Source organism: Pteropus medius, unplaced genomic scaffold (assembly GCF_902729225.1).
Source record: "Pteropus medius unplaced genomic scaffold, Ma_sr-lr_union100, whole genome shotgun sequence".
NCBI classification, from domain to species: Eukaryota; Metazoa; Chordata; class Mammalia; order Chiroptera; family Pteropodidae; genus Pteropus; species Pteropus medius.
This window is the reverse complement of record NW_024352149.1, coordinates 259,565-287,550: the sequence shown is the minus strand read 5'-3', so window position 1 is coordinate 287,550 and position 27,986 is coordinate 259,565. Positions and strand designations below refer to the sequence as shown.

Here is a 27,986-nt window from a genome sequence, read left to right as displayed (position 1 = left end):
TCCAGGTGTGAGTAAAAGTGATTTATTTTTGGAGCACGGTAACAGCTATGCAACTAGGAACATTTCATTGACCCGTCCCATCCATGTTTTGTGTCACAAAGACATACCAAGACTTTGGAAAAAAATTCCAAAGGGGATTACATTGAAATGTGCTGTTTCTTCATTCGTTTTTGTGCTTGTCTTAATCACAGTGAACCAAATAAAATAGCTTTACAGCTTACTAAAACTCAAACTTGTCCTCCAAGGAAGCAGTTTAAATATTTCTAATAGTAAATCAATGCAATGATTCCATGTCAGGACATGGACCCAAAAGACAAAAGCAGCTCTAATATAAAGCTCGTCTTGCCAAAAGAAAAAAAAAAAATTAAAAAGAAATGCCAAGATGGAAATCCAATTTACCTAGAAAGAATAGGCTCTTTTTAGAACTGAGGTCCCAAAATAATAAGGTACAATTGTGGGCACGGTGTCCTCTTCTGGAAAAAAAAGAGGTGAAAAACAGATCTGGCAGCAGCCATGCTAAGAATCTGGTTTAAAAAAATGAAAGAGATCACAGGCAGACACAGCGTCATTGTATCTCCAATGGCAGCATTTACCATGAACTAGAGGGCCGGCAGCAGATTCTCCCAGGGTGCACCCTGGGCTGTGCCATCGGTACAGCCAAGTAACGCACTGAGAAGTTCCCCTCTGCTCTTGCCAGTCCTGCAAGAAGCTTGCAGCGGTTGGCATCTGCTTTTCCATTGGGAGGTGCTTTACATTCTCTGCCATGGCCAAGCCACCGAGTCCCCCCATGAACAAATCAGCCAAGCCCCGCAGAGCTGGACTCGGAACCCAGAGTGATTGGGTGGATGCCGCACAGAGACGCCTGAGGACACAGGGTCTATGCTCTGGCAGCACCATATAATTTCTTGTCCATTGCAAATGGGTAGACTCCTTCTCCCCCAAACTCAAAGCAATAGCCGGCTGTGGAAAAAAGCAATGGTGGAAGGTGACAATCAACCTCCATGACTGACACTCATCCCAGCTCACCTCTGACCCACCTGGAAGTTTCTGAGGAGAAGTCCTGACTCACTGGGCCTCTGCTGTGAGGTATGGCTTAGCAGCCTTGGCCGGTAGACAGCCTGTGCTGGACCACTTAGCTCTGTGACATGCGTGTGATGTATATGTGTCCGTGTGTGTATGTGTCTGTGTGTCGTTGAAGGGGGTAAAGGCCCCACAAGCAGGCCCTCGAGACAACACGTCCCTGCCACATCTCCACAGACCTGCACAGCCACACAACTTCAGAGCGACAAGTGGAACCCACATACCAAGGCTAGAACTCTCGTGAGGCTAGAATAGAAACAGCTCATGCGAAATCTCCTGATGCCAAAACCTCCACTGGCCAACTGACTACATATTTAAACATGATTCGATGCAATAAAATTCAATGATTTCTCTAACTTTTGCCCATGACCCACATTAAATTTGCATGGCTACCAAGGGTACACAAGCACACACATGTAGCTATCAAACATGAGTTTTGTACATACTTAACCTGATTAGGTGGGGTGTGCTCTGAGATTTCTTATTCCATTTCAACTCGCTAAATTGATGAAGTGACCACTTGTGGCTGGCCACTGCAGCTTGACAAAAACAGTCCCGAAGGGTTCCTGACAAACCCTTGGCGCCTAGTGGGACTTGCAGTCTTGCAGGTAAGAGAAATCACTCCCAACACGAAAGTAGCCAATCTTAGTCTGCAGGACACAGACTTCCAAGCAGACTTGTCATCAGTGAGAGTCACTAAGTGCCACCAAAGGCAAGGCTGAGGGTGAGGAATTTAGCTTCTCTGACCATCTTTAAAAAGAAGCGGGCCTCACAGGTGGGCCGACCCAGATGCAGGCCGTCAACCAGCCGGCCGCCCGGCCAAGTTTTAAGGCCCAGTTGGGACATCGCTGGTGGTGGCTTGCACTTGCTCCTTAGGGCTTTCCCACGGGTGCGCCAGACTTTTGGAATCTCTGGATGAGGAGAATGAGCCTGGTGACGTCGGAGAGCGCGGGGAACAGGGCCATGACGCTGTCCACCTGGTGGGGCGGGAAGATGCTGCAGAGAGCGGTGCGCGCCCGGGCGCGTTCGACCCCCTCGCTGGCCGCGGCTGGGGTCGCGGACCCCAAAGGTCCCCAGAAGGCGCCATCGCCCCAACCCAAGTCCGACCAGGCCGACGGTCCCGGGAAGCCGGCGGCCCCATGCGGGAGGGCCCAGGGGTCGGCGGGAGGCCTTCGCTGGGGGAGGAGGTCACTCTGCGGGTCCCCTGGGGAGTCCCCAGCCCGCGGCCCGACCAGAGGGCCTGACAGGCTCTGGGCACTCGAGAGGCCGGGCGGGGCTGGCAGCGACGGAGAAGCCCCAGGAGCCACCCAGTCGGGACGGCGCGGCCGCGGCGCGAGGCCGCAGCCGGGCCCGGGAGGGGGCGCCCCGAGGAGCCCCGGCTCGTCGCTGACGACCAGCCGCGAGAGGCCGCCCTCGAGGCCCGCCACGTCCGCCGCCGGCCGCCCCGGGGGCAGGCTGCGCGCGCCGGGCTCCCGGGGGCCGGGCCAGGCGGCGGCGGGGGCGCCCCGGGAGCCGCCCTGCTCCGCGCGGCCCTTCGCCCGCTCCGCGGCGGCGCCGGCGCCGCGCCAGGTCCGCGTCTGCGCGCGAAGCTCGTCGGCCACCGCCAGCTGCGCGTGGTGCGGCCTCTCCGGGTGGTAGAACTTGCACTTGATGCCGTAGGTGCATTTCTTGCCTAGAAGGGGCAGCGGGGAGAGAGGGTGCCGGGTGAGACCTCGGGCAGGGAGAGGCCGTGCGGGCCGGCAGTGCGCACCCCCCCACCCCCGTGGCCTTCCTCCTTGGAGACGCCTCACGGAAGACCCCCGGGCCGCAGACATATCAGGATTGGGGCAGGATGGGGGTGGGGAGACGTGCACTGGGGCGCAGGAGCGATGCACGCACGAGGTTGCAGCACCCTCCTGGGAACTCCCTTTGGCCAGGGACCGAGACCAATGACCTTCACCTTCCCCTCCCGCAGGGACCCTGTGGCTAGGGCCAAGCTTGGGGGTGGCGGGGGAGCAGGCAGTGGGTGCTCAACGCATAGGATCAGTCCTCCAGTGCTGCCTCAGTCTCCACCCTTGTCCACACCCCTGTAGTAACCATTGCCCTTTGCCTACAGACTGTCCTAACAGAGGCGGCCAAATAATCTATCATCCGAACCCTGGCACTTCTGAGAATGAAAGAGAGCAGGACGAGCGGACCTGAAAGTATGTCACCTTCATTCTAACAAGAAATGACTTTGCCTATCACCTAAGGTTTTTTGAACTTCTATAGGCACCAAAAAAAAAAGGCCTGGGAACATTAAATATCTTGCAAAGCAAGTTAGTAAAAGCTGGGTGGAAGCCTGGCATCCTCGAGGACTGTATAAAATCCTTATCCCTCAATGGATAGCACTGACCAAAGTCCATAAGGGCATAGGGGTGGGGCGATCGTGGAGCAGGATGGGACACAACATGCCGGGGTGCCAGGTGAAGGCACTGAGAAAGGGGAGCACAAAACTTTCCTGCCCCCTGGACCTGGCTTTGCCCTGCATGTGACCCCTGCATCCGGCCCCCACAAACGCTTCCATGCAACAGAGTCCCGGTGTCTGTTCATCCTCACAGTAACCCTGTGGGGAGGCTGCCATCCGGACACAAGGCCCTGCAGAGGGCCCCTGAGGCGCAGGGCGCCACCCACCATAGGGGCAGTGCTGCCAGGACGGCTCCGGGGGCTTCTGCTTCCTGCTCAGGAAGTTGCTCAGGGTGGGCCCCCGGCGGCCCAGGGGGTCGTCAGGAGGCATGAACCTGGAAAACAAGCACAGGGGGGCTAACTGTAAGACCCACAGGTCCTGGGCAATGGCACCTGTGCGGTGAGCGCCCAGCGAGGGAACCGCGGCAGGAGACACAGGCGCGGCCGGGGCTCACCTTCCAGGCTCTCCCCTCACCCAGGGGGTCACAGCTACGTGGCCCTTCCTGCTCCCTGAACTCGTGTAGGGCACAGCACAGATCCCGGACGGCAGCCCGCGGGCCTCTTCCGAGAGTTCCTCCTGCTGAGGTTCAAGCCAGCAGTGCCGGAATCACCCAGCACCTCCTTCCCATAGACCTGCTTAATTAAAACCTGCAGTTGTTCAGGAATCGGCAATTTAACAAGGCCCCAGGTGACTTTTTTCCACTCGAATTGAAGCGTAATTGTTCTCAGGCCCCCTTGGGTCTTAGTCTGAAAGTGACTCTGAGCTGCCATCCCGTTGTCCCCAACAGAAGGTTCAAGACCTCCGTGGGGCTACAAACAGCCCTCCTCCTCTGAGCTCCTTGAGGCTCACATCCCTCTTCTGCAGAGTTGCCCCACAGCTCTGGACACAGACAGGGTGGGGATAAATGTCAACAGAGAGTTTGAAATGCCAGTCGGCGAGTCAGAGAGGCAGCGGATCCTCAGTGCAGCCTGCACACAGAGGCTCCGTGCAGACCCGGGGCTCCAGGTGGGTTTGGTCTGAGCTCCCGGGGCTGCCTGGCCCTGGCCCTGTCCTCTGACACCACCGCGCCTCCTGCCTGCCCCTCCCTTTCTCTCTGGCCTTAAGTCTAACAAGGAAGGGAACTCACCTCTGGGGTGCCCATGGCTCCAGGGGACATCATTCCTCGGGAGGAAAACTCCCCGCATTTAGTGCCGCCCACTTCTATAGCAATACTTTTGTTCCCAAGAGGCACCTCCAGGTCAAACAAAGGTTCCAACTGCCAAGGTTGTGGATTCTAAATGGGGTCCTGTTTTTACGGGTTTATGTCCCCTAAGAGTCGCAGGTTATGCTGAGGACCCACTCTGCAGACCACGTCCACCAGGCCGGCCCAGAGCTGGGCAATTTCTGGTCCCTGGCAGCCTCCGCAGCTCAGATCCCAGCCAGCTAGCTCAAAGTTGGGCCCTGACCAAGAATCTGGGGAGCCGCCCACTGGGGAGCAGAATAAGCCAGCTGCCACTGCGGTTACTAAAAGTTCCCAAAGGCTTCACCTCCTGCTCTCTGTTGGCCTCGCAACTGCAAGCTGGGCCAGGAGGGCCCCTATGGACATGCCCGGGGTGCTAGGGTGGGCATCCTTGCCCACAGGCAGGCGGGCAGGCTCAGCCTGCTGGCCACTGGGGGATTTTCTGGCAGTCCCTTAGCAGAGGCCACTGCGTCAAAAGGACTTGGCGTGAGCCCCAGGCTGTTGCCAGGCCAGAGGCAGCCATGATCCATCAGACCTCACTGAGGTTTTTCTGCAACCCACAGTTACCAGACTTGCCAGATTCCTCCGGGCCTGAGCAGGGTAGAGGAAGCCGCTGTCCTCGTGTATGTGGAAATGACCATGGGGGCTACTACTGCAGGGCACCTCCCGCCTCCACTGCACCACACTGCCTCCCCAGGCAGTGGGATCAGGGATTAGTCTGCCATGTGCAAGTGGCCCGACCCAGTGCCGCACGCCCCCTCTTTCTCTGCATTCTCTGCATCCTCTCCTTCCCAGGGCCGTAGCCATTCACTCGCTGGCTCGTTTTGTCTACAACTAGCTATCGAGTGCCTGTGTTGTGTCAGGAACGCAGGCCGTGCCAGATAAGACACATGCAGTGGCTGCCCTCACAGAGCTGAAGAGACGGTCTCAAACCACATTCCCAAAAGCCAGTCAGAGAGCCCAGAGTGAGGATGGAGGGGTCATTATCTGGAAGGGGAGGTGAAGAGAGAGTGTAGTCCCAGTCTGCTGTGCCCTCCCCGCCCCATCCAGCCCTATGCTGGTCTCAGACCGCCCTTCTTGCCGCGTTCTTAGCCTCTGCCCTCAGCATGCCCGAGCACACTGCAGTGGGCCAGCCATGGCTTCCTCCCAAGGTTAGCTCTGCCTGGAGGCCCTCGCCCAGCACCTGCTGACAGGTTTGTGCCTTGCAACCCTGACATCTCCCAGCTGTAACTGGTTGGTCCAGGGTGGCTTTAACCCCGGGGGAACCAACTTAAGGGATAGAAGAACCAACCAGATTCTCTTGCAAATTTCAACCAAGAAATATTTCCATAACAGAATCAGTTCCAAGACCTTGGCGGCTCCAAAGATGAAGTTGCCTGCTTCCCCGTGCATTCAAAACTTAAAAAAAAAAAAAAGTAAAAGGAAGTGCAACAACGTTCAAATTTTCTCCATGATGACTGTTCCAATACTCTTATTTGAAGCATTAAGTTCTTTAAAAATAAAAACAAAAAGTATATGGTGTCCCAAGCCCACCTGCTGGGCAGCTCTGTCGGGGGTCAGCTAGAAATGGACATGGGAACAGAAAGGTCACGGATAGCTGAGGCAAAACAGCCCTTCGCGGAAAAGCTGGTCACGAAAGAGAGGAGACTCAGGGGAACAGAGACAGGCTGTGCGGCCTGGGGGAGCAGAGAAGGTGACCTGACAGGCTGTCTCCTGGACTGGCCGTCCTCTGCTTCCACTGCGGTGTGCCTGTGACCGCGGCCCCGCGGGGCCTAAGCTAGTGGAAGTGGCTTTCTGCCGGTCAGCCCCAGCCCGCCCGTGCCGGGACGCCCTCGGCCGCCACGTACCGGTCATTGACAAAGGAGAACATGAGCAGCCTCTGCTCGATGAACCACTTCCACTCGGGGTTCTCACTCTGCAGGTCACGGTAGTTGTCATTGGAGACGATGACGCCATCCCGCTCGTAGGCCACCTTCACGATGTAGCGGTCGTCATAGCAGACCACGCGCTTGCCATTCACCTTGCGGGAGGGGGTACACACGAGCACCGCCTGCCGCTCCAGCTCCTCCAGCAGGTGCTGCTCTGGGGGCCACAGGGCGGGCGGGAGAGACAGCATGTAGCAGTTTTCTCAGAAGCAGTCCCCAACCCTAAGAACCATCCTAAGACCCCAGAGCACATTCGGCAGCTCAAGAATCTGTCTGAGCCAACTCCCGCCTCCTCCACCCCATGGCCCAGCCGGTCAGGTGAGCGTGGAGGTCTTGAGCAGAATAAGCCAGCTGCCCAAGGTCAAGAGGGCTCTCAGCTTCTGTCTTGCCTGTGTCATGACAGGAGTCCAGAGTATGGCACCCAACAAGGAAGAGTCACTTTAGACACAAAAAGCCTTTTTCTAGAGAAAGACATTCATATTTTAACTGGAATCCTGCCAGTGCCTTCAGAATTTCCAGGAGCCTTGAATCCACCTGGAAGGCTCCTGCACAGGCCTGAAGCCGAGAGCCACGGTCCACCTTCCCTATGGTACAGGAATCTGCTTGGGACACATTCGGGATGGAGCATCTCATAACTGACAGCTCTGAGGGACACAAGAATGTCAAGGGAAGAGTCCAGGATTAAGAATCCACAGCCTAGATCCTGGTCTTAGCTCCCGCTCTTAGGTACTGCACCCCTCTTTGAATGCTAGTGTTTGCATTTATAAATGAATATAATAACGCTTCCACGTGCCTCAGTGCCTATAAGTAGGCTGCATAAGCTCAAGACTGGTGAGGAAGTAAACATGTATCAGGCGGTAAACATGTATCAGGTGGTACAAATGATACAAGGTCTCATCAGGAGCTCAATTCCATTCTCTGGGAGGTCTACCCTTGGACTTCAGTTTTGCCTTTGGAGACACCCAAAAGAAATCCCTTCTATACAAAACAGTTGCTCCAGACTCAGTAGAATATTAGCATATGCTTCACAAAGGATTTCTTCCCTCAAGTCTAAGTTCTTTTCTACGTGACATAAATTCCAGACTTTAAAAAAGTGCATATGGCACATACAGTACAAAGAAAAAAAATTTTAAATGCCACGTTCCTTGTGAGAACCACAATACGGCTCATGCTTTTGAAGTCCCCGTCACCCCTCCCAGTGTGTATCTCTCTTTATTTCTCTTAAGATAACCAATCTTTAGAACTTTGTGTTTATAATTCCCTGGCTTTCACTTTTTTAAATGGATGTGTATGTATCCCCAGGAGGACCATTTTCAATGTGATTGTGTAAAGTCTAAAAGACTTTACACGAACGGATCATACTGCACATACTCTTGTGCAACTTGCTTTCTTCAGTTACTAGTGAGTTGGTTTGGCACGGTCGTTGCTGTCAGTTCTGCATGTAAGTCTCCAGGTGCTTCTAGAAGTACAGAGTTTCTCTAGGGTGTACCTCCAGCAGCCTGAGCAGGCTGAGTTGCAGAGAAAAGCACTTTACAAGATAATGCCAAGTTGTCTTCCAAAGTGCTTATATCAAGTTGCTACCCAACACAGCATTTAAGACAATCTTGGCATTTTCAGGTTTTCAAATTTTTGCCAGTTTGGTGGGTGTAAAGTGACATCTCGCTGTGGTTTTATTTTGCATTTCTCTAGTTGCTGGTTGGTCCAGGGTGGCTTGTGAGGATTAAGAATCTTTTTTGTATGTTTATTGGCCATTTATGCTTTTTCTTCTGTGAAAAGCCTGTTATGCTTTTTATTTAGTTCATCTTTCAATTGGTCCTTTGTCATCTTATTAATTTTAAGAAGTTCTGTATAGATTCGGGATGGTAATCCTTCATCAGGAATATGTGACATATAGCCTCTCCTGTTTTGAGGCTCATCTTTTTATTTTTTTTGCTTTTGGGGAATCCTCAAATGAACACACTTTTGTTTTAATGTAGTCAAATTTATGAATTTTTCTCCCATAGATTTGCACTTGCGGCTTGTTTAAAAATTCCTTCCCTACTCCAGAATAATTTCCTTACTCTCTACCCATACTAGATTTAAATATTACACAACTGTTAAAAACCGCCATTCTCCATGTTCAGACCATAAAGAATAATTTAGGGTAACCAGTTCGTGATGGAGAACCAAACACAAGTATTTATACCCCCTTCCTTCTCATTATCCCATTGAAATGGCAGTAAAGAAGTACAAAAGGAGGAGAAAGAAATCTCCCTAATCACATTAAAAATGGGCTTGGGGACAGTAGTAAACCCAGGATTTTGACAGATTTTAGGAAGAGAGAAAGCAGATAGGATCATATCGATCCTACAGGGCAGAAGAAGCCTCCGTGCAGGGCATGCTGAAGTGAAATCTGCTGGTCAGCACCGGCGGGCGGTCAGCCCTACCATTCAGGGAAAGATCCACATACTGGGAGAGAAAACCCATGGCGATCACATAGATTTGTGATTCAACCAATCTGGTTCTTAATTAAGAAGGAAAAACTGACAGCCAAAGTGTCACCAGACTTTTGAGAAGACTTAGCACAAAAAGTGAGAGAAAGAGAGATGAACAAAGACAACCGACCCCGGAAAAAATAAATGTGAAACCTAAGGAAACTTTTTGAAAGTCTGTATTAGTATAGAAATAGTCAAGAAGATACTGCATCCATAAGACAAGAATAATATTTCATTTAAAAAAATAAAGAGAGACAATCAGAAAGAGAAGTAGAAACACTTGATAACCATTGATAGAATTAAAACAAACAAACAAAAAAACTTTTGGCAAAAAGGCTGGAAGACAAAGTCAAAGAAATCTCCCACAGTCACCAAGAGTTCAGTTCTACCAACACTGACTTGGCTAAAACAATGTCAATGATGGCTTAGCATCTGACTTCTTCTTATAAGAAAGCCAAACAAATGAACGAACAAACAAAAAAGCCCTGTTTATTTAAGCACCCGCTCTTTTATTTGTAGCTTAAAATATTCCCAGCTGATATAAGAATTAGAAATAAAGAATTTTCTGGGTCTCAGTTTCCTTTTTCTTTTTTTAATGAAGAGACTAGACTACTTGTTCAGTAAATAAATATCACTGCATCGAATGAATATCTCCTTCAGATACTATACTCTATGTGGCATGGGATGCAGATTCGATCTTTCTGCAGAGTGTTAAAAGTTGGAACTTAATCATTCACACTAAAAGATGAAGTAATTTGTTCATTCACCTACTGAACAACTATTTACTGAGCGCCTACTCTGTGGCAGGTGTCATGCTAGGTGTCAGGACCATGGCAGTGAACATTCATAGCCAGTGCCTTCATGAAGCTTATAGTCCAGGGAGGAAGACAGACATCATCAAACAAAGAGCTAAGTCATAACCAACTGTCTGTAACTGTCAGGAGCACGACTCTGCTCCAGCATACCTCTAATAGGGGTGTCAGCTTTTGGTGGTTCTTTCCTCCAGGACGGAACAAACACTTTGATGTAGGTATGTCCTCTGTCCCTGAACCAGTCCACAGCCAGCTGGATTCCCCGGCAAGAGAAGACTTCTTTATTTCCATGGCTGCAATGGGAAAACAAAGCATCTGGAGAGATGCCGAAAGGGTTCCTAGGGAGTGATTTCCCCCAGGAATATCCTGGATCATAGTCTCATCATCAAAGAGAATCGGACAAGTCTGCATTTTAAACATAGTACTTTCTTTGCACCAAATATATCCCTTAACTGGAACCACTTGTGATAGTTTGTAGAGGGTTTCAGGCTCCAAGGCGAGGTCATTCCAAGGAATAAGAGACCAGATCCTCTTATTCACATAAGCTGATAAGGATCAACATAAAAATGGACACATAAAGTAGCCATCTGCAGAATACTCTCACTCTAAGAAAGGGTTGTAACCGAGTTATTGGGCTTCCCGAGTCCGAGCAAGGAGGCCAACGTGCCCCACCAATTCCACCTAAGACACCCACGAAGGCAGGAAGAAGAGAGTGTGAGAGGAGGTTCAAGACCAGGCAGGGCCTTGCAAGCCTTACTGAAGATTTTCCCTGCTCCTCAGAGGAATGAGAGGTCGTAGAAGGGTTTTAAGATTGGGGCTATATGGGATGGGATGGGATGGGGTCCAACGTACCTTTCAAAAAGCTCAACTTGGAGGCACACAGGACAGTAAATTGGAAGAAAGCGAGAGGAGGTTGAGGTACCAGTGAAGAAGCTATTGTCATCGAAGCAAAAACAGATGGCGACTTGGACGGAGGGGGTGCTGACACATAAGGGGGAGAAGAGCAGGTGAACTGGAGAGATAGTTAGAAGGTAAAATCTCCAAAACGCGGAGATTGGAGTAGCAGAGAAGAAGGCACTGAGGAAGCTTCCAGATCTCGGGCTTGTACGACGGGACGGTGGGCTCCTGGCTGAGGCAGGGGGATTCTGGAGGAGGGCGAGGCTTGGAACAACCCCACGACTGGTCTTGGACACACAGCTAGTTGGCGGAGCCTTTGTGACCTCGAAGTGGAAATGTTAAGTAAACAGCTAGGGTTCAGAAGAGAGGTCTGGGTGATAAAATGTGTGTGCCATGTGTGTGCCTGGAGAGACAGTGAGAGGCCTGGGGCCGGACCTGGAAGAACTCTGGAACTCGGTAGCTGTTTACAGGTAGAAGAGGACAATCTTACGAATAAGACAGACAGGATCTATCAGAAAAGAAGGATGTGAACCAGAAGAGGACTGCATCGCAGACACCACAGGAAGGAGGCAGCCGAATGCTGCTTCGAGGGACCAACGAGGCCTGGGAACATCCCTCAGACTTAATCAAGGGAGCTCAGTGCTGTTTTGCTGGAAAGGGAGACAGGAGACTAGATGTGAGATCAGACAAAATCCGGTGGACTTCGCTGTGGATGGGATGCAGCCTGGCCTCACGATGCCATCACTCTCGGCTCACCGCTTCCGGCTCAGCCACCGGCACCTCCTTCAGCCCTCGCCCTGGCCAGGTACGTTCCTCCACTCCCAGCACAGAGCCTCCGCCCCGGCTCCGCACTGGCTCCGCACTGGCTCCGCACTGGCTCCGCACTGGCTCCGCACTGGCTCCGCACCGGCTCTCCCCCTCCTCTCGGCCAGTCCGCTCCCCTCCTCCTTCAGGTCTCGGCTTCACGTTTGAGGCCTCGGAGAAGCCTCCTCTGCCCTCTAAACTCGGCAGACTCCCCATGATGAGTCCTCGCGGCCCCTGACTTTCCCACCGTGGCACTCATCACAGTGAGATGCTCACCCTCATCATGGGATGAACTGGGTCTCCCCATCTCCAAATCATAAGTTCTTTTTGGTCTCCGTTGAATTCGCAGCACCTAGCTCAGCACCTGACAATTGGTAAGGGCTCAGTAAAAATGTGTAGAATAAATGAATGGCTGAGAAGAAACTGGTCTCGCGAGCAGCTGGAGGAGGAGCAGCCCAGGCAAAAGGAAGAGGTGGCTGGAAAGACCCCGATGCATGGGCTGGCCTGGCCTGGCAGCACCCCTGGGTCTCATGCGAGGGCTTGGCACATCTGGGGACCAAATCAAGGACAGTGTGACTGCAGCCTGTGGAGTCGTACATGAGGTGGCAGAGGCATGCCTAGGTTCTTAGAGAGCCAAGGGTCACTGTGACACACCCGCCCCTGGCATGCAGCAGTGGCCCACGTGCACATGAGGATGACTCCAGATTTTCATTATTGGGCTTTCTTTTCAGTGTGGCCTCTGCTGCTGTTTTCTGAGAGGGGGTTAGGATAGGTCCAGGTTTGTAAGGAGAAAATGGGGAGTCTTTGAAAACACTTATCGGGAGTATTGAAGTCAGGCTTTGTGGGGTTACAAGAGAACTCTAAACTGCTATCGCTCCAGAAACTATCAGGAACCAGGCCTTCTGGCCTAGACCTGTCAGACCCTCCAGTTTAGAAAAACTAGCCCTTGGGCCATTGAGGCTGAGCTGTGAGGTTCATGCAAACAGTAAGGAGAAAATATCAATGAGGCTGTGTGGTTAAGAAGAATAAAAAAAGAAAGAGGAAGTGGAAAGCTAGACTCCTCCTCCTCAGCAGAGGCTGACAAAGAAAGAAGATCAGGGAGAATGAGGAGGGGCCCCTCACAGGGTCCTCGCCCTGCAGCCCCTGCCTGCTCCGCTCAGCCGAGCCAGAAGGGGAGGGGAGACATAGAAACATCCAGATGAGTGTGAAGAGGAGGCTGAAGGCTTGTCTCTCAGCACAGCTTGGGGAGTGGAGGGCAAGCCCCTCAGAAAGCCTTGGTTCTGTGGGCTACAGGGCTACAGGGCTGCCTTGGGAGAAAGTGGCCAATAGGTGAGCAGGAGGCAACACCCCTGGGTCCGCTTCATGCTCCCCAAGCATGATGGATTGCAAATGGGCCCCATGAGAAGGACAGCACTTTAAGCCAGCATGGCTCCCCAAAAGCCAAATGGAACCAATGACCTCTATGCTGACTATTCAAGAAGCCAGGCCAGCTCAGCCACTGTGCAGCAGAGCCCAGTGAATGGCCCAGACCCCCTTTCCAGCCAACACCAGGTCTCAACACCCCTAGATGCCACTGGGGAGAGCAGCAGGGAGAGGGAGAGCAAATCCAGTCGCCCAGAAGGCAGAGAACACTGAGACATCACAAACTGGCTAAAGTAAATCTGCCCCTCCTCACCTTGAACACATGCATCTCTTGGCTGCAGCGAAGTTTATCCTCAGTCAGTTCTCAAGTAAACATGTCACTGCCACAGCTCTTTTAAAAATTATTTCCTGATTGCTGTCTTTTCTGTGACTACACATCTGTTTTTAACAGTTGGAACGCCAGCTTTCCATCCCCAACACCTTTGATGGGTGCGTGGTCAGGGGACGGGGAAGAAAACTGACCCCAGTGCCTGTGAGGGGGCAAAGGTGAGCAGGGCATGGGTCTGGTGACACTGATCAGGACCACAGCCTGCAGTGGCCCCAGCTGGGGGCATGTGGAGGGGGGACCTCAGAGGCTCAGGAGTTCAGGGAGAGGAGAGCTGAGGGATGGTGCCCTCAGCTCCCTGCAGCAAGAGCTGGCCTCGTGGCCTCTCTGACACGAGACTCCAAGACGACACACTTTCAGCCAAGAGTCTCCAAAGGCCAGATAAGTCTGCCTAAGGCCAGGAGAAGCAAGCATACGCCTGCCCACAGTGCACAGGTGCAGCCAACACCTTCCCTCGCTCCCTAAGAAGTGCCCTCCCTTCCAGCTTTGGTTCCAGGCCCAGGGGAGTCCAAGCTGACCCCCAGAACCCTAAACTGGTCTCTCTGGAATGGGAGATTTTCATTCTGGGGGACTGAATTCCCACACGACCCAACACAACCCTCCTCATGAGCCTCTGGTTCTTATGAGATGCGAAGGTTGCTGTTCAATTCTTGCCACATTTGTTTTACCAACCTCAAAACCCTATTATGGCTGCCCTTTTTCTGGCCACTAAAAGCCCTGGGCAATTGCAGGATTGGTGCCACAAGCAGAAGCCAGCTCCTCACCACATAAGGTCTCTCTCCAGGAGCCAGCAGAGCCCCCAGTCAGGCAATAAAGCTCACAGTCACCCTGGGAGCCCACTCCCCACGTACAGAAAGAAATACATCAGCCAACGACACCCCATTCATTCACAAATCAATCTATGAACATCTTCAAAGTGGCTCCATGCTGGGTGCTCACAGAACAATGAACGAGACAGAACTCACCCAGTTCTTGGAACTAATTTTTAATATTCATGTAGAGAGCCCGGTGTACCAGGCCACTTTGCACATGTACCTCATTTAATCACTACAGTGAGCCCTTGAGGGAGTGACCTTCATCCCATTTCCTCTTGAGGAAACTAAAACAAAGCGATGTGCCCAGCTCGCTGATCTGGCAGCAGTTCTCAGAGCCTAGTTTGTTGGGCGGCAAACTCTTCCTCCCCCGTCTCTGTTTATTCCATTTATCCTGGCCCGTTCCCGGTTTCTGCCTCTGGGGTTCAGCCAGCAGCTCTTTTGGAGCAAAGTCACCAGCTGCTAAAATGCTCCTTCTTGGGGAGGGGCCTTAGTGCTTAGGACCAGTCACTGTGAATCGGTTTATCAGGCAGCGAGCTGAGAGCCAGGGCTGGGAAAAGGAAACATGAGTGGGAGGGTTTGAATAAAGGGAGGGTGGCGAGGGGAAGTGGGTTTGTGCCTGAGGCAAATTTTGCCTACATGACAGCTGAACCTCGGCGGGCAGCCTCAGTGAGAGAGTAGCCATTTACAGTAACTAGACAATCTAAATGTATCCTCAACTATTGGCCAAGAAGTCTCTGCAGAATTTAGTGGCTCACAGTACAAACCTTTCTGGGGATGAGGTGGTAAGGGACACAACTGTTGTTTATTTGGGGTCAAGATGCAAACACTCTAAACCTGGAGTTTATGGTCCTTCTCACCAAGAGATCTCTTCCCAGCTCAGGTCAGTGGGGAGAGAGAGGGTGAGCAAGGGCTGCCCTGGGCACCCTCATCTTACAAAAGGAGAGATGGGCGCAGACTTAGGTAGAAGCCCAAGGCCAGCATTGGTCAGAGAAATTCACAGGCTCAAAAGCAGGACTGGCCCCCAGCCCAGCAGCCCACCTGCCGCCTGGAATCCACTAGGGGGGGCCTGAGCTCTTGTCACTGAAGATTCCTTCCTCTGGAAAAAGCCAGGTTCTGCTGAGGGTTCTAAGCTTTTAAAAATGTAAACAACAACAGCCCAAACAAAAAACCCTTTACCCCCAAATTAGGACACATTCAAATGAAACCCTTGCCTGGGGCAGCAAGAGGATGTGAAATTATCAGGTGGATTTCCCCCAAGCTGAAGTCCTTAAATCATGCCTCACCAAATTTGCCTATAGAAAGTGTGACACTTGTGAGTTCGCCTGCCCCAGGCAAGCAAATGCTGCCAACAGTTGGCACGTGAGAATCAGTATTTCTCCCAATTGCCATAATGAAGCTTTTGATCTGATTTCAATGACAGCCACCTTGTTTTTAAAACCCGGTGGACATTTTCCTAAAGGCCAGGTATATAACGACTCAGGTGCTCAGCTCACATCTCCTTCTTACACATGTGCACACACACCCTTCGAAGGTGTAGGGATTGTGCCTGAAAATCAGTCTCTGTGCCGCTAGTCCATCACGGTCACCATGCGATGCGCCTGCACCCCCGAGGGTTCCCAGCAGGCTAGCAGGAGCAGGAGAGGCGCCCTGGGCACCAGTCCTGAGAGAGCACCTGCATGTTCTGTCTGCATCAAGGCCAAGTCCAGGGCTCTCTATGGGCAGGCTCGGGCCCCAGGATAAAAGCCTACGTGGAGGGGTCTCCCATCGTAATGCCTTCTCCAAAGCTGGATGGGGGCAATGCCAGAGGCACTCGGTGCTGGAGGGGATGCAGGGCTTTTACGAGAGAGCACTGAGTCTAGAGCCTGGCACTAGTGCTCTGTGACCTCCGGCAAGTTACCGACTTGCCGGTAGCCGAAATTTTTCTTTATAAGAAAATGCATTCATTTCTTTTAAGCCCCACATAAAATAATCATCTTGAATTCTAGAATGTTAGAAATGAAAAACCATTTAAGATGATTATTATTTAGTCTACCTCTTAGTCATCTAAACAGGGCTCAAAAGTCAGGTGATTCATGCCAAGTTCACACAGCTGGTAAGCCGAAAAGCTAGAGCTGCACGATCTAACATGTAGCTACTCACCAAGTGTGGCTAGTTGCACTTAAATTCGAATTAATTCAAAAGAAATAAAGTTTAAAATTCAGTTCCTTGGTCGCGCCGGCCACAATCCAAATGCTCGGTAGCTGCATCTGGCGAGTGGCCCCATCGTGGACAGTAAGGCATGGAACCCTCCACCATTGCAGGGAGTTTCACTGGGCAGCTCCAGGCGAGAGGGCAGAACTCAGATCTTCGGGCCCTGAGCCTCATGTTCCTCACCTCCCTAGTTTTCTCCATGAACTGCAAGAGATTCATCAAAACTACAGGGCAAGCCTAAGGCCCGGCTTCCCAGGCCACCACCTCGTGCACTCCCAGCTCTGCAGCTTAGAATTCTCATCAAAGTTGACCCATCACTTGTGAAAGGATAAATGAACTCATCGGTCCTGCTAGTAAGAGCCAAACGGACTCCTTTTGTTACAATGAGGAGATAGACAGTTTTCTAGTTCGATGGAATGGTTCTATTTAAATGACGTGAGAACAAAATGTGTTTCAAAGAACAGGCCAACCCTGTGTTTTCTGAACAAGTACATTCCTACTTCTTTAAAAAGCCCTTGGCCAGTGACCCATACCGCCAAGCTCCAGAGAGCAGTCACCCCAGGCCTACTGGGCTCAGCCACTACTAATAGCGTTGGACTACACTTTCTGAAGCTCTGAGGAGAGAAACCCACAGAAAATGCCACACAGGGTGCATGGTTAGAGCACAGGATTGGAGGGCAGAGTCTGATGGAGCCACTGTTGACCTTGGCCAAGCCCATCTAGTCCCTTCTTGTATTTCTTTCCCTCTCAACTGAAAGGGTCAGATGCTCTGCCCTAACATTCTCAGTGCCAGTGGAGAACACGTGGCTTAGTGCCTTCCATAAAGCATGGCGTTCATTATCTATCATTTCTCATGCTACATCAGTGGTTCTTTACATTTGGGGCATCATAGACCATTTAGGAACTTAATGAAGTCTGCAGATCTTCTTCCTGGAGAAATACATATATGTACGCACATTCCACATTTTGTATATCATTTCAGGCCTTGGCTGGCTTTCAAGGTAAAGGGAACCACAAGCCAAGGAAGGCAGGCAGCCTCCAGAAGCAGGAGAAAGCAAGAAAATATATTATCTTCTAGAGCTTCCAGACAGAACGCAGTTCCTGGTTGTAGCCCGAGACTTATGCTGGACTTCTGCCCTCCAGAACTATAAAACAACACATATATGGGGTGGTAATTTGTTAAAGCAGCAATGGGAAACCAAGGCAGACTTCGGTTTTTAAGGAGCCACAACTTCCCAAACACAATGAGAAAATAAACTGTCACTGAAAATTCAGGCCATTGTCCTCTGTGAGCAAAGGCACAAGCTGCTCCAGGTTCCAGGGGACAGAGCCACGGTCCACACGTCAGCCACAGACACCCACCAGGATGCTGCCGCCAATAGAAAACATACTTCTCATCTGCTCAAGAGAGCAGGGACATGCGTCCCCATCAGTCTTTTGTGCTTCTCCCTCCTTCAGGACCAGACAGCACACGGCACCAGGTCTGCGACACCACCGAAACTCAGCAAAGGAGAATTTTCAGAAACCATGCTTCTGAGGTTAACTGAGTTTCGAGGTCAACAGATAATAACTAAACACTGTGTGGGGTTCCAGCCATCCACTTCCTCTGAGAGATGAGCCCACACTTGGCTCCATCCTTCACAGCCGAGGATCTGCCAGGGCCCGAGGGGCATGGACCTGTAGAACATGATTGGAGGACACAGTAGGCCCTCATGCAGGAGAAGGAGCAGGGGACGGAGCTGAACCCTAGACCCCGACTCTCTCCCAGGCTTGCCTTTGAATGAATCAAGTCCCGCCTGTCACGTGGGGCTTGCGCAATTTGTCTATTTTTTCTACCTAGTCAGATGCAGGAGGCAGGGAGAGGGTGTGTGTTTGTGTGTGTGTGTGTGTGTAGACATGCGTGTGTGTATATACGTGTGTACACGCACTGAGAACACACAAATGCATGTGTTCTGGTAATTGAGGTGATTTTCAGGCAGCAAGTATGTGAAAGCGTTCATATTCTGGCACATGTTTAATTATAACCTGAGTGATGATTGTCATTTGTAACACACAGATTGAGGATAAAGGGATTAAACTGATTATAGTTAGGAGAGGTTGGTGGGAGGATGGGACTAAATGGATGTACTCAGGACACATCATGGTCACGTGCAAATAGAGGATGTGGTTTAAATTTGAATTCCAAGCAGCAACAGAGACTTTCATCAAAAAAAAAAAAAAAAAAAAAAAAAAGAACCCCACAGCCACACCATCATAACAATTCAAAAATCATTTGTTTCCAAAGTGAGAATGCCTGCACTTTCCTGGGGCACCTCTAGCCATTCTGCATCTTGGATCGGTAATTGCAGAGCTCATAAAATCCATTTAAGTGATATCATCTTCCATTCGAAGCTCTCTTTCTATTGATCCCATCATACAGAGGCTAACCGCCCCCCTACCCCTCGCCACCCCTCAGACTTTCTTTCTAGAACCCTCAGAACCTACTGGATTCTTAAAAATCCCTTAATTCCCTCAGAGATCTTGAGTTGGGCAAGATTTCATCGGCTGGCTGGGAACATGTGTAAGAACATTGTAGCGAGCCCTGGGGGCCAGCTCCTAAGCCCTGGGGAGGCTAGGGCACCATTACCCTCTGATCTACCTAATCAAGCCCAGGAGCCTCGGCTAGCTAAAGCTTTCCTGGATACTCCCAGTACACACCACACGGGGCATGTGGGAGCAGCCGCTGAAGCTGGACCATCTTGGGTTGAACCATTCCAAATTTGGGTCCTGCAGCGCCAAATGCTAAGTGAGCCCAAATCCCTAGAGAAACCACTGGGCCTGTCTGCCAAAGGATGCCCTGTCAATACATTCCACGCTGCTGATAACACCACTTTTCTCCATTCCCACCCATGACTCAGCTTTTGAAAAGGGAAGTACATCTATTTGCAGCTGCAAATGACAGATTTCCTATGGCTCTGCCCTTTGCCCCACTGTAACTAAGCCAAGTAGTAGAATAATGCATTTGTTCGGGCAAAGCCTCCTGCTCGCCAGGCAGGGAGTGTGGGGGAGGCAGGCTGGTGAGATTTCCTCGCAGCTGAACGTAGCCTCACCAGGAGAGAGAGCAAGGCGGGGCATGACACTCTCACCCCCGAAGCACACGAAGTTGCCAATACACAGATATTAACTACCGCGTCGTCCGCTCAGGAGCCACGGGCTCACCTCTCAGACCGAGCCAGGGAACCAGCCACCCCCTTCTCGTAACCCCCAGCAGAGGGCTTCCAACGAAGTTCAAGTACATTTTCCCAACTGATTCTCACCGCCTTGAGGGAAGTGGAAGAGCTGTCTCTTGGCCTGTGTCACAGAAGAGGAAACTTGAAATACTGTGGCTTTCCCAGAGTCACACAGCTGGATAGGGACAGACTCCAGACAAGAAGCCGCTCCTCCCAGCTAGCTATCCACTGCCTTCTTCAGCAGAGGGCCTCTCTCTCTCTAGGTTAACATCATAGCTACCGCTCAGTGAACCCCTGCCATGTGTCCAGTGCTGTCCTAGGCATTTTGTGCAGCTCCCTTGTAGGGAGGTTTTATGACAACATGACATGTGGAAAAAGTGAGGCTCAAGGAGGTTAAGTGACTTACTTTAGGCCACACAGCTACTAAGGGATAGAACAGGGAGGCAAAGTCCCATCCACTGGCCCCACGCTCTTTGGACCAAACCTGCAAGAAATAGGACAGTGCTCCCACCCCGCGGCTACCTCATCGCCACGTTGCTGCCGTCGATCACGATGGGTCGCAAGGAACTGGCTGGGTCTCCGCAGTCGTCCTCCAGGTCAGCCCCGCGCCCACGCTGGGCAGAGTCAGGGGTCCCGCAGGAGCCCCTGGGAACGAGCAGAGGCGCGGCATTGTCCTGGTGGGCCCCCGGGCGGCTGCCCGTCTGGATCAGCTCCTGCAGCACGTCGTTGACCAGGGCGCCCTCGCCCAGCTTGCCCAGCACCCTGACCACGTCCTCCCGGTTGTAGCCGAGCTTCTGGAAAAACTCCATCTTGCCTGAGTGCTCCATGCTGCGCCAGCCCGGCCTCTGGCAAGAGTCCCGCCCCTGGCTTCCTCCTGGCAGAGCTTCACTGGCATGAGCTAAAGAGAAAAAGCATCCATCAGGTGTTTTCTTAGAGGCCTGTCACGTTACTGAAGGCAAGTTATCTCTGCTCTCTCCCCACTTTATCTGTCAGGAAATCATGTCGTCGCCTGGTCCCCGTGGGGATTTTCAGTTGCTCAGTGGTTGGGGAGCCACAGATGCAATCACGCTGCTTTTACTAGTGCTGTCTCCAAGGCCCTCACCCCACACACGCGCCCCCGCAGGAGTCACGGGCCAGAGGCACCAAGGGCGGCTGAGCAGGCCACACAGCACTCAAGACATTTGTACAGGGGCCCAAAAAATGTTTCTGAGGCTTTGTTTTGGGCTGAATCGTGTCCCCCCCAGATTCATATTTTGAAGCCCAACCCCTAGAACCTCAGAATGTGATTATTTGGAGATAGGGTCTTTACAGAGGTAATGAAGTTAAAATCAGGTTCATTAAGGTGGGCCCTGATCCAATGACTGGGGTCCTTATAAAAAGAGGAGGTTTGGACACAGATGGGTGCAGAGAGAAGACCACAGGAAGGCACAGGGAGAAGACAGCCATCTAAGCTAAGGAGACAAACCTCAGAAAAAACCGATTCTGCCGACACCCTGATCGCAGATTTCTAGCCGTCACGGCTGTGAGGCAATAATAATAATGGTAATAATAAGTATATATTATATATAACCAAGTCTGTGGTATTTTCTTATGGCAGTCTTGGTAAACAAATACAGCTCCTCGACTAAAACAAGAAAAAAATACTCCCTAATAAATTCTATTCCCAGAAATGCAGGGCTCCAACCTCAATTCAGCTCTGTGCACTACATTAGCTTTCTCTAGCAATTAATTGAGATCATACTAAAGCTCTAAAATAAAAGGTCCTAACCCAAGTGTGATCCTTTCCACTGGGGTGCCACTGTCAGGCCTACACCTTTGCGGGGGGGTGGGTGCAGGTGGGGGCTGCAGCCAGATGTTTACAAAAAGTCGATTAAACCAATAGAACACTCTGGACAAACAGGGTCTCTTTCTCCTTTCTACTCACAAAGACCTACATCTTTCAAAACACATTTTTAAATACAGATAAATAATCATGAAAATATATTTACTGGGAAAACTTGAAACAGTGCAGAAGTATAAAGAATGAAAAGATATAATGTCTTTTCACACACACCGCAAATCCTATTTGCCTCTCCTGCTAAGTAGTGAATGAATGAATGAATAGCGTTTAACCGTATGTCAGATGGAATGAATGAATGAATAGCGTTTAACCGTATGTCAGATGATAGATGTGTCACCCAGGGCCCCTGCTATCACCTGTGCTCAGTGGAACATCCGTGCGCATCTCTCTTTTCACTAACAATGACAGGGGCTGGCAGGTGAAGGGCATCTCTCAGCCAGCTTCCTGGACGGAGAGGCCTCTGCTGCAGCTCCCACGTGTCACCGCCCACTCTGTCTGGGCCCACCGACTGCTGAAACATGGAAACTGCACTCCGAAGTCACCCGTGACCTCCTGACTGCCAGACCCAACAGCAACTTTGCATTCCTCGCTTGACACAACCTCTTCTGCTGCGTTGGACACTGGGGACCACTCCCTAACTTGTTATTTGAAATCAAAGCTTTGTGGATGGCCTCCTTCTTGAAACTCTCTTCTCCCTTAGGTTGCGCAAGTTGGTCTGAGTCTCCTCCTAAATCTTTCCAGCTCTTTCCTTAGCCTCTGGTCACTTGTTCAATGATGAGGTCCTGCCCGGGACCTCTTCTCTTCCTCTTCACCCTCTTCCCCAGCCCCTCCTATGGATGAGCTCACGACTGCACTTCCAGCTCAGATCCCTTGCTAAGCACCAGGCACACACAGTTATAAATCTGTGCAATAAGTGCCATGAATGCTATTTGAATAAACTGCTACGGGAATTCAGAGGACTGTGATTCACCAGACATTTGTTGAGCCTACGTCAGTAGTTCTCAAAGTGTGGTCCAGGAAAACTTGTGTGTGTGTTGGGAAGGGGACCCAAGACAATCTCAAGGTAAAAACTATTCTCACAATAATGCTAAGGTGTAATTCGCTTTTTTTCACTCTCATCCTCTCATGGAGTACTGTGAAGTATTCCAGAGATTGCGTGTCATGTGATATTGCAACAGTCTGAAAGCAGAAGCAGATATATGAGATTCCAGTTGTCTTCTATTAGGCCAAATATTGAAGAGATTTGCAAAAATGTAAATCAATGCCAGCCTTCTTACGAAATTTTTGGTTTGGGAAAGTAGAGTTATTTTTAATAAAAATGCCATTTACAGTAATGTGATTGGTTTATTATTATTTTAAAACATGAATATTTTATAATATCTTAATTTTAGTTTCTCATAAGATCCATATCAATAGATATAACTCCTATAAACAAAAGCTCTTTGGGGTCCTTAATATTTTTTAATAGTAAAAGGAGGTTCTGAAACTAAAACGGTTTTATTGCGATCCAGAGCTTTCCAATAAGTATTTCCACATAGATGGTTCCAGGGAGGTGGCCTATAGATGTGTCACCCAGGGCCCCAGGACAGAGGCCCCATGTCTTTCCCTCCCTCGGTGTGGCCCTTCTCACCCCCATCTCCTACTGCCACCTGCCCCACCCAAGACTCAGTCCCGCCTTCTTCATCCTATACCCAGTGCATGGCAAGAGGCTCCGAAGGAATCCTCTTCCTCAATCCCGCTTGGCCCAGGCCCCGTTTGTAGCCATCATGATATTTCTAAAGCAAGTCTGACCATGTCACCCCCTGCTTAGAAATATTTTCTGACCCTATGTCAACTACAACAAAGGCACCAAGTTCCTGAGCAGGCTGCCGAGCTGTCGTGATGCAGTGCTGAACCCTGTCCGCCTCACCACCCACCACTGCCCACCTAGCTCTTTCTCTAGAGCCACGATGACTCTCTCACTGCTCCCCAAGCATTCCAGAATATTCTTATCACTGTACTGCATATGCTTTCCTCTCTACCTGGAATGCTCTTTGGTTTGACAAACTTCAAGATTCATCTCAAGTGTCGCTCAAAGCAGTCATCCCTAACTTCACAGACAGAATGCGGGGCTCGGTCATCTCATCTACCAGGCACTTTGCTCACACCTATTATGACACTTTGGTCTGTCATTTGGCTATTTCGAACTGTGAACTGCATTCTGACCTATTTGCCTCAGAATCACCAGCACCTGGCATAGCGCCTAGTAGATCTGAGGGGGTTAATAGATTTTTCTTTAATAAATGTCCAAAACTAAAATTATCTTCCTTCCTCAAATAATGTTTTTCTTGGGCTCCAAATCTCATTGAATGGCATCCCACAGAGGTCCAAAGAAGAAATCTCAAACTCACCTTTGACTCTTCCTTTTCCCTCACTTATCCATCTAATTGTCCATTAATTCTCCTTCCTGGATATTTTCCATAATCATCCTCTTCTTTACACTCACAGCACCACCACCCTAGTTTGTCCATTCATTCATTCATTCATTCATTCATGTAACAAACACTTACTGATCACCTACTAGGTACCAGGCACTGTGCAGGGACCTCATTCTATAAAAATAAAATAATACACAGTCTAATTTTAATTCATTCATACCCTAGTCAGGAAAACAGAAAAAAAAATGTAAATATTAAGCCATAAATCATGATAATAAGTACGATACTTTCAATTAGGAAAAAGTATTTTCAAAACGCAGGTGAGAAATGACTTCTCTTTCTTTGAGAGGAAAAACGAAGCCAGAAAGGCTCCCCCCAGAAGCAGACGACAATGAGAGAGCCGGCTCTTCTCTGTCAGAAAAGGGCCACGTCATCTCTCCCAGAGCCCCTGAGAGAGCCTCCTCACTGCGCTCCCACCGACAACAATTTTAATAAAGTCAGTCCACCGATCAGAGACTTCATATCTACTCCCAAACTCCCATGTTCCTCTGTCCTTCACAGAGTAAATGCCAAAACTCTTCAAGGTGAAAGTCAAAGTCCTTCACAATCAGCCTGGCTCACTCTCCAATCTCGCTGGTCATGTACTTCTAGTCCAGCCTCACCTTCTACGTACTGCTTGACTAGTGACTAGTCCTGTCTCGGGACAGTTGTTCTCTTGGTCCAGTTTTGTTCCAATCTCCATGGAGGGAGAGGACACTCACCCAGCCTGGCAGGCCATGCTCGCACCAGGGGTCACTCAGTGTCCCTCAAAGGCCCGTAACCTCTCAGACCTGCACTCGGCCCGTTCCTTCTTCCTGGTGCACCTGCCCCTCCTCCACCACTGCCACACCCTCCCGGAACCCTTCCCAGCACACTGAGCCCCAGCCACGCTCCTGTCTCCACCCCTCCCTGCTAACGCATGCACTGTAGCACTTATTTTGGTTTGGAAGAAAGAGAGAAGGCACGAGAGAAAGAAAAGACGGAGGGAACTAAAGTCGGAAAGAAAAAAAGAAGACAGAAACAGACAACATGAACATAAAAGTTCGTATTCACATTGTTCTTCATCATTCCCATGTCATTTTCATGTAGACGTACTTGAACTTCCCATTATCCCTGGTAGGTAGACAGGATAGTATTCCCTTTACACAGGTGTAGAAACTGAGGCTCAGAGTGGTACCAAGTGAAGCATAGCTAGTAAGTGGCCGAGGCCGATGACAAGTACGTGCCAAAAAACAATGTGTTGTTGTGAGTTGCGTTCAGGACGGAAGCTACATCTCGCTATTGCAGAAGTGGAAAACCCAAAATGTGACTGGGTCAGGTGACTCCTCTTTGGTCACAGAGCTACAAGGAGAGTCTGTGTTAGTTTTGGAACTTTGCATGCCAGTATGACAGAAACATGAACATTTTCAAAAATAAATAAATAAGTAAAGCTTGGGGCTTCCACCTGGGGTGGGGAGCAAAAGTGGCCCCACGAGGCCCTGTCCCCTGCAGCTGTCCAGAGAACCCCCGAGTTTCAAGAGAGCTCTTTGTCTGAGGAGACTAAATTAACTGAAAAATTCATCAACTTCAGAAGCTTTTTTCCTCCTTGAGACTTTAACATCAACTTCATTTCCTTTCAAAATTTCTTCTAAATAAAGGAGAAACCTGGGGTGGGGGTTGTTCTCAGGAACGCCCCCTCCCTCCCCGCCCCCCTCAGCCCTCAGGTAATGACCCTCCCCTCGGATGCGATGGCCTTTGAGCTGCAACCTTGCCAGAAGCTTCTTTTTCCTTTCTATTTTTAAGACCTGAAAGTATGAACGACTTCGCTTCAGTTTTCTTCCTCGATCTTGACTGGAAGTCATCAACAGCACAGATGACGGGCAACACTTTGGAAATAGTCAGGGTGTCCTTGAGAGCTCCTAGGACCGTCGGCATGTGGGTAGCAGTCCAGGGGAGGGTGGAGATGAGCTCAGGCTGAATTCGAAGTTAGAAGTTTTACGAGCCAGCATGGAAGGAAGGGTGGGGGAGGCAGGGAGGAAAGTGGAACCTCGCTGGTGGGACAGTGGGAATCGGATCAGATCCGCTCCTTCTAGAATCAGCCAATCCAGGTTAAGGGCCCCCAGGCTGCAGGTCTGTAACCTCAGACTGCAAAAACCCTGAGGCAAAAAATAAAAAGGAAACTAAAGACGGACGGAGAAATCTAGAGTGCAAGACGTGCGGAGACCCAGCAGCTCACGTGTGCACAGTGTTTTAGGGTTATAAGGTGCTTCCTTGTACTTTGTCTTTGGAAATCCCAATGTCCCCGGACGGTGGAAAAGGCCACTTCATCACTCATGTCATGGGTGAGAAAACTGACGTATTTTGCCGACTTACCCAGGATCTCACAGCTAATACACGGGAGAGGCTAGACTCCCAAGGGTGGCGATTCCCACCATCTCCCGGGTCGGAGGGTGCTACCCAGGGCTGCCTGGGGCCACAGAGCAGGGTGAACACAGACATCAGCCCCAGAGTGAGCAATGTCAGCACACTGCCCCAGACCCCCAAGTCCATCCCTAGTCACCTCTGCCAGCTCCAGAGAAATACGCCACATACGGCTGCCAGAGTCACCCACCGTGATGAGGAAAAACTTCTAAACAGAGTCCAAGCAGACGTTTTCTGGTTCGGCTCAGGTCTAGAGCCCCACGTGGAGTTGTCAGTTAGATTTTGGGGAAGTCACAGAAAGACAAAGACTGCAGCCCATGAGATTTGTGTTTTGGGCTTGGCCTCATTTTTTTTTTAAGAGAAGTATATATTTTTTAAAAATTGTGGTAGAATACACATAACATAAAATTTATCATTTTGAATTATTTTTACCAGAGCAGTCCAGTGGCATTAAACAACCCTCATCACCATCCTTCTCCAGAACTTCTCCACTTTCCCGGAGGGAAGCTCTCCCACCCCACCTCCCTCGTCACCTTAGTGGCCACCGTTCTACTTGCTCTAGGTAGCTCATGTAAGTGGAATCATACAGCCTGTGTCCTTCTGTGACCGGCTTATTTCACTTAGCATACCTAATGTCAAGATTCACCCATTTTAGAGCATGTGTCAGAACTTCCTTCCATTTTAAGGTTGAGTAACATCCCATTGTGTGTGTATATACCACATTTTGTTTGTCCACTCATCCATCAACGGACGTTTGGGTTGCTGCCACCTTTGGGCTATTGTGAGTAATGCTGCTATGAGCGTGGGTGGCCTGGCCTTTTGTTTTCTCCTCAGACTTGTCCCCTGCTATTCTGTGTTGCTACAGGTTACTTCAGGTACACACATGGGTATTTACAGCCTTGATCCATAGTCCAGGGCAGTTCTGAAGCAAACTTTAAAAAAAAAACAAAACCCTCTACTATATTCCATTCTCGTTTGGGGGTACCGCCAAATGTTCCTGAGCTGCCAGGAAGCCGGACACCTGCACATCAATATCTAGTCTAGAAAATGCTTTCGAGAGCATGGAGACAGGTGCTTAAAAGGTGCCCGAGAGTTCTATTCCTTCCGATTTCATGACATTAAAATACTTTCAAAGGCCACAGTGGGAGTTTTTACTTAAACCAAAGAGCTTCCTCTCACTAATCTTTCTCCCACAAAAGTCATCTAGAAATGAAAGGCAATTTTGCTAAAATGAACAAGGATTTCACCTAAAGGACATTAAAAATCCTCACCTACTTTTTTCTATCTGAGCATTTACAGTAATTTAAGGTGTGGGAAATCAGATTGCTCAGGATCACACTCAACCAAGACCTGACCTCCAGCCCACACCCCGGCTATGTTCTGTCTCTCTACCCCGAACCCTCCCTCAACCCAAGTCGACACAGTATTGGTGACAGAATGAGGGCCAGGGGACATGCACTCACCAGCAGGGCATGCCGCTCCAGCCTTCACAGTGGACGCCAGGCGCTCCCCTTAGCTTGTCCAGCTGCCAGCAGCTGTCACACTGCCCCTCTCCTCCCAGCTAGCTAGGTGTCACTGAAGCCGCAGGAGCCACACGGCCGTTAAGAGACACTTTATGCCAGAGCTCCACTTCCTGGACACTAGCGTCACGTTCAGCTACAAAGGTAGTTTTGCTTGGGTTGAAAAAAAAAAA

The 27,986-nt window shown here is 50.3% G+C and overlaps 1 protein-coding gene across 3 annotated transcripts; it reads right to left on the bottom strand.

Annotated features, from left to right (window-relative positions):
- ZC3H12D (zinc finger CCCH-type containing 12D) lies at positions 1-27,986 on the bottom strand. 3 transcript variants are annotated; one of them, XM_039846934.1, is made up of 6 exons: positions 27,757-27,986; positions 20,120-20,495; positions 10,089-10,228; positions 6,572-6,806; positions 3,733-3,839; positions 1-2,752 (listed from the first exon to the last, which is right to left on the bottom strand). In XM_039846934.1, the coding sequence occupies exons 2-6, from the start codon at positions 20,422-20,424 to the stop codon at positions 1,953-1,955; spliced, it is 1,587 nt and encodes a 528-aa protein (XP_039702868.1). In that variant the 5' UTR covers positions 20,425-20,495; positions 27,757-27,986; the 3' UTR covers positions 1-1,952. The 3 variants fall into 3 exon arrangements, with proteins under 3 accessions (XP_039702868.1, XP_039702867.1, XP_039702869.1); XM_039846933.1 differs by lacking the exon at positions 27,757-27,986 and adding an exon at positions 24,989-25,433; XM_039846935.1 differs by lacking the exon at positions 27,757-27,986 and adding an exon at positions 24,616-24,747.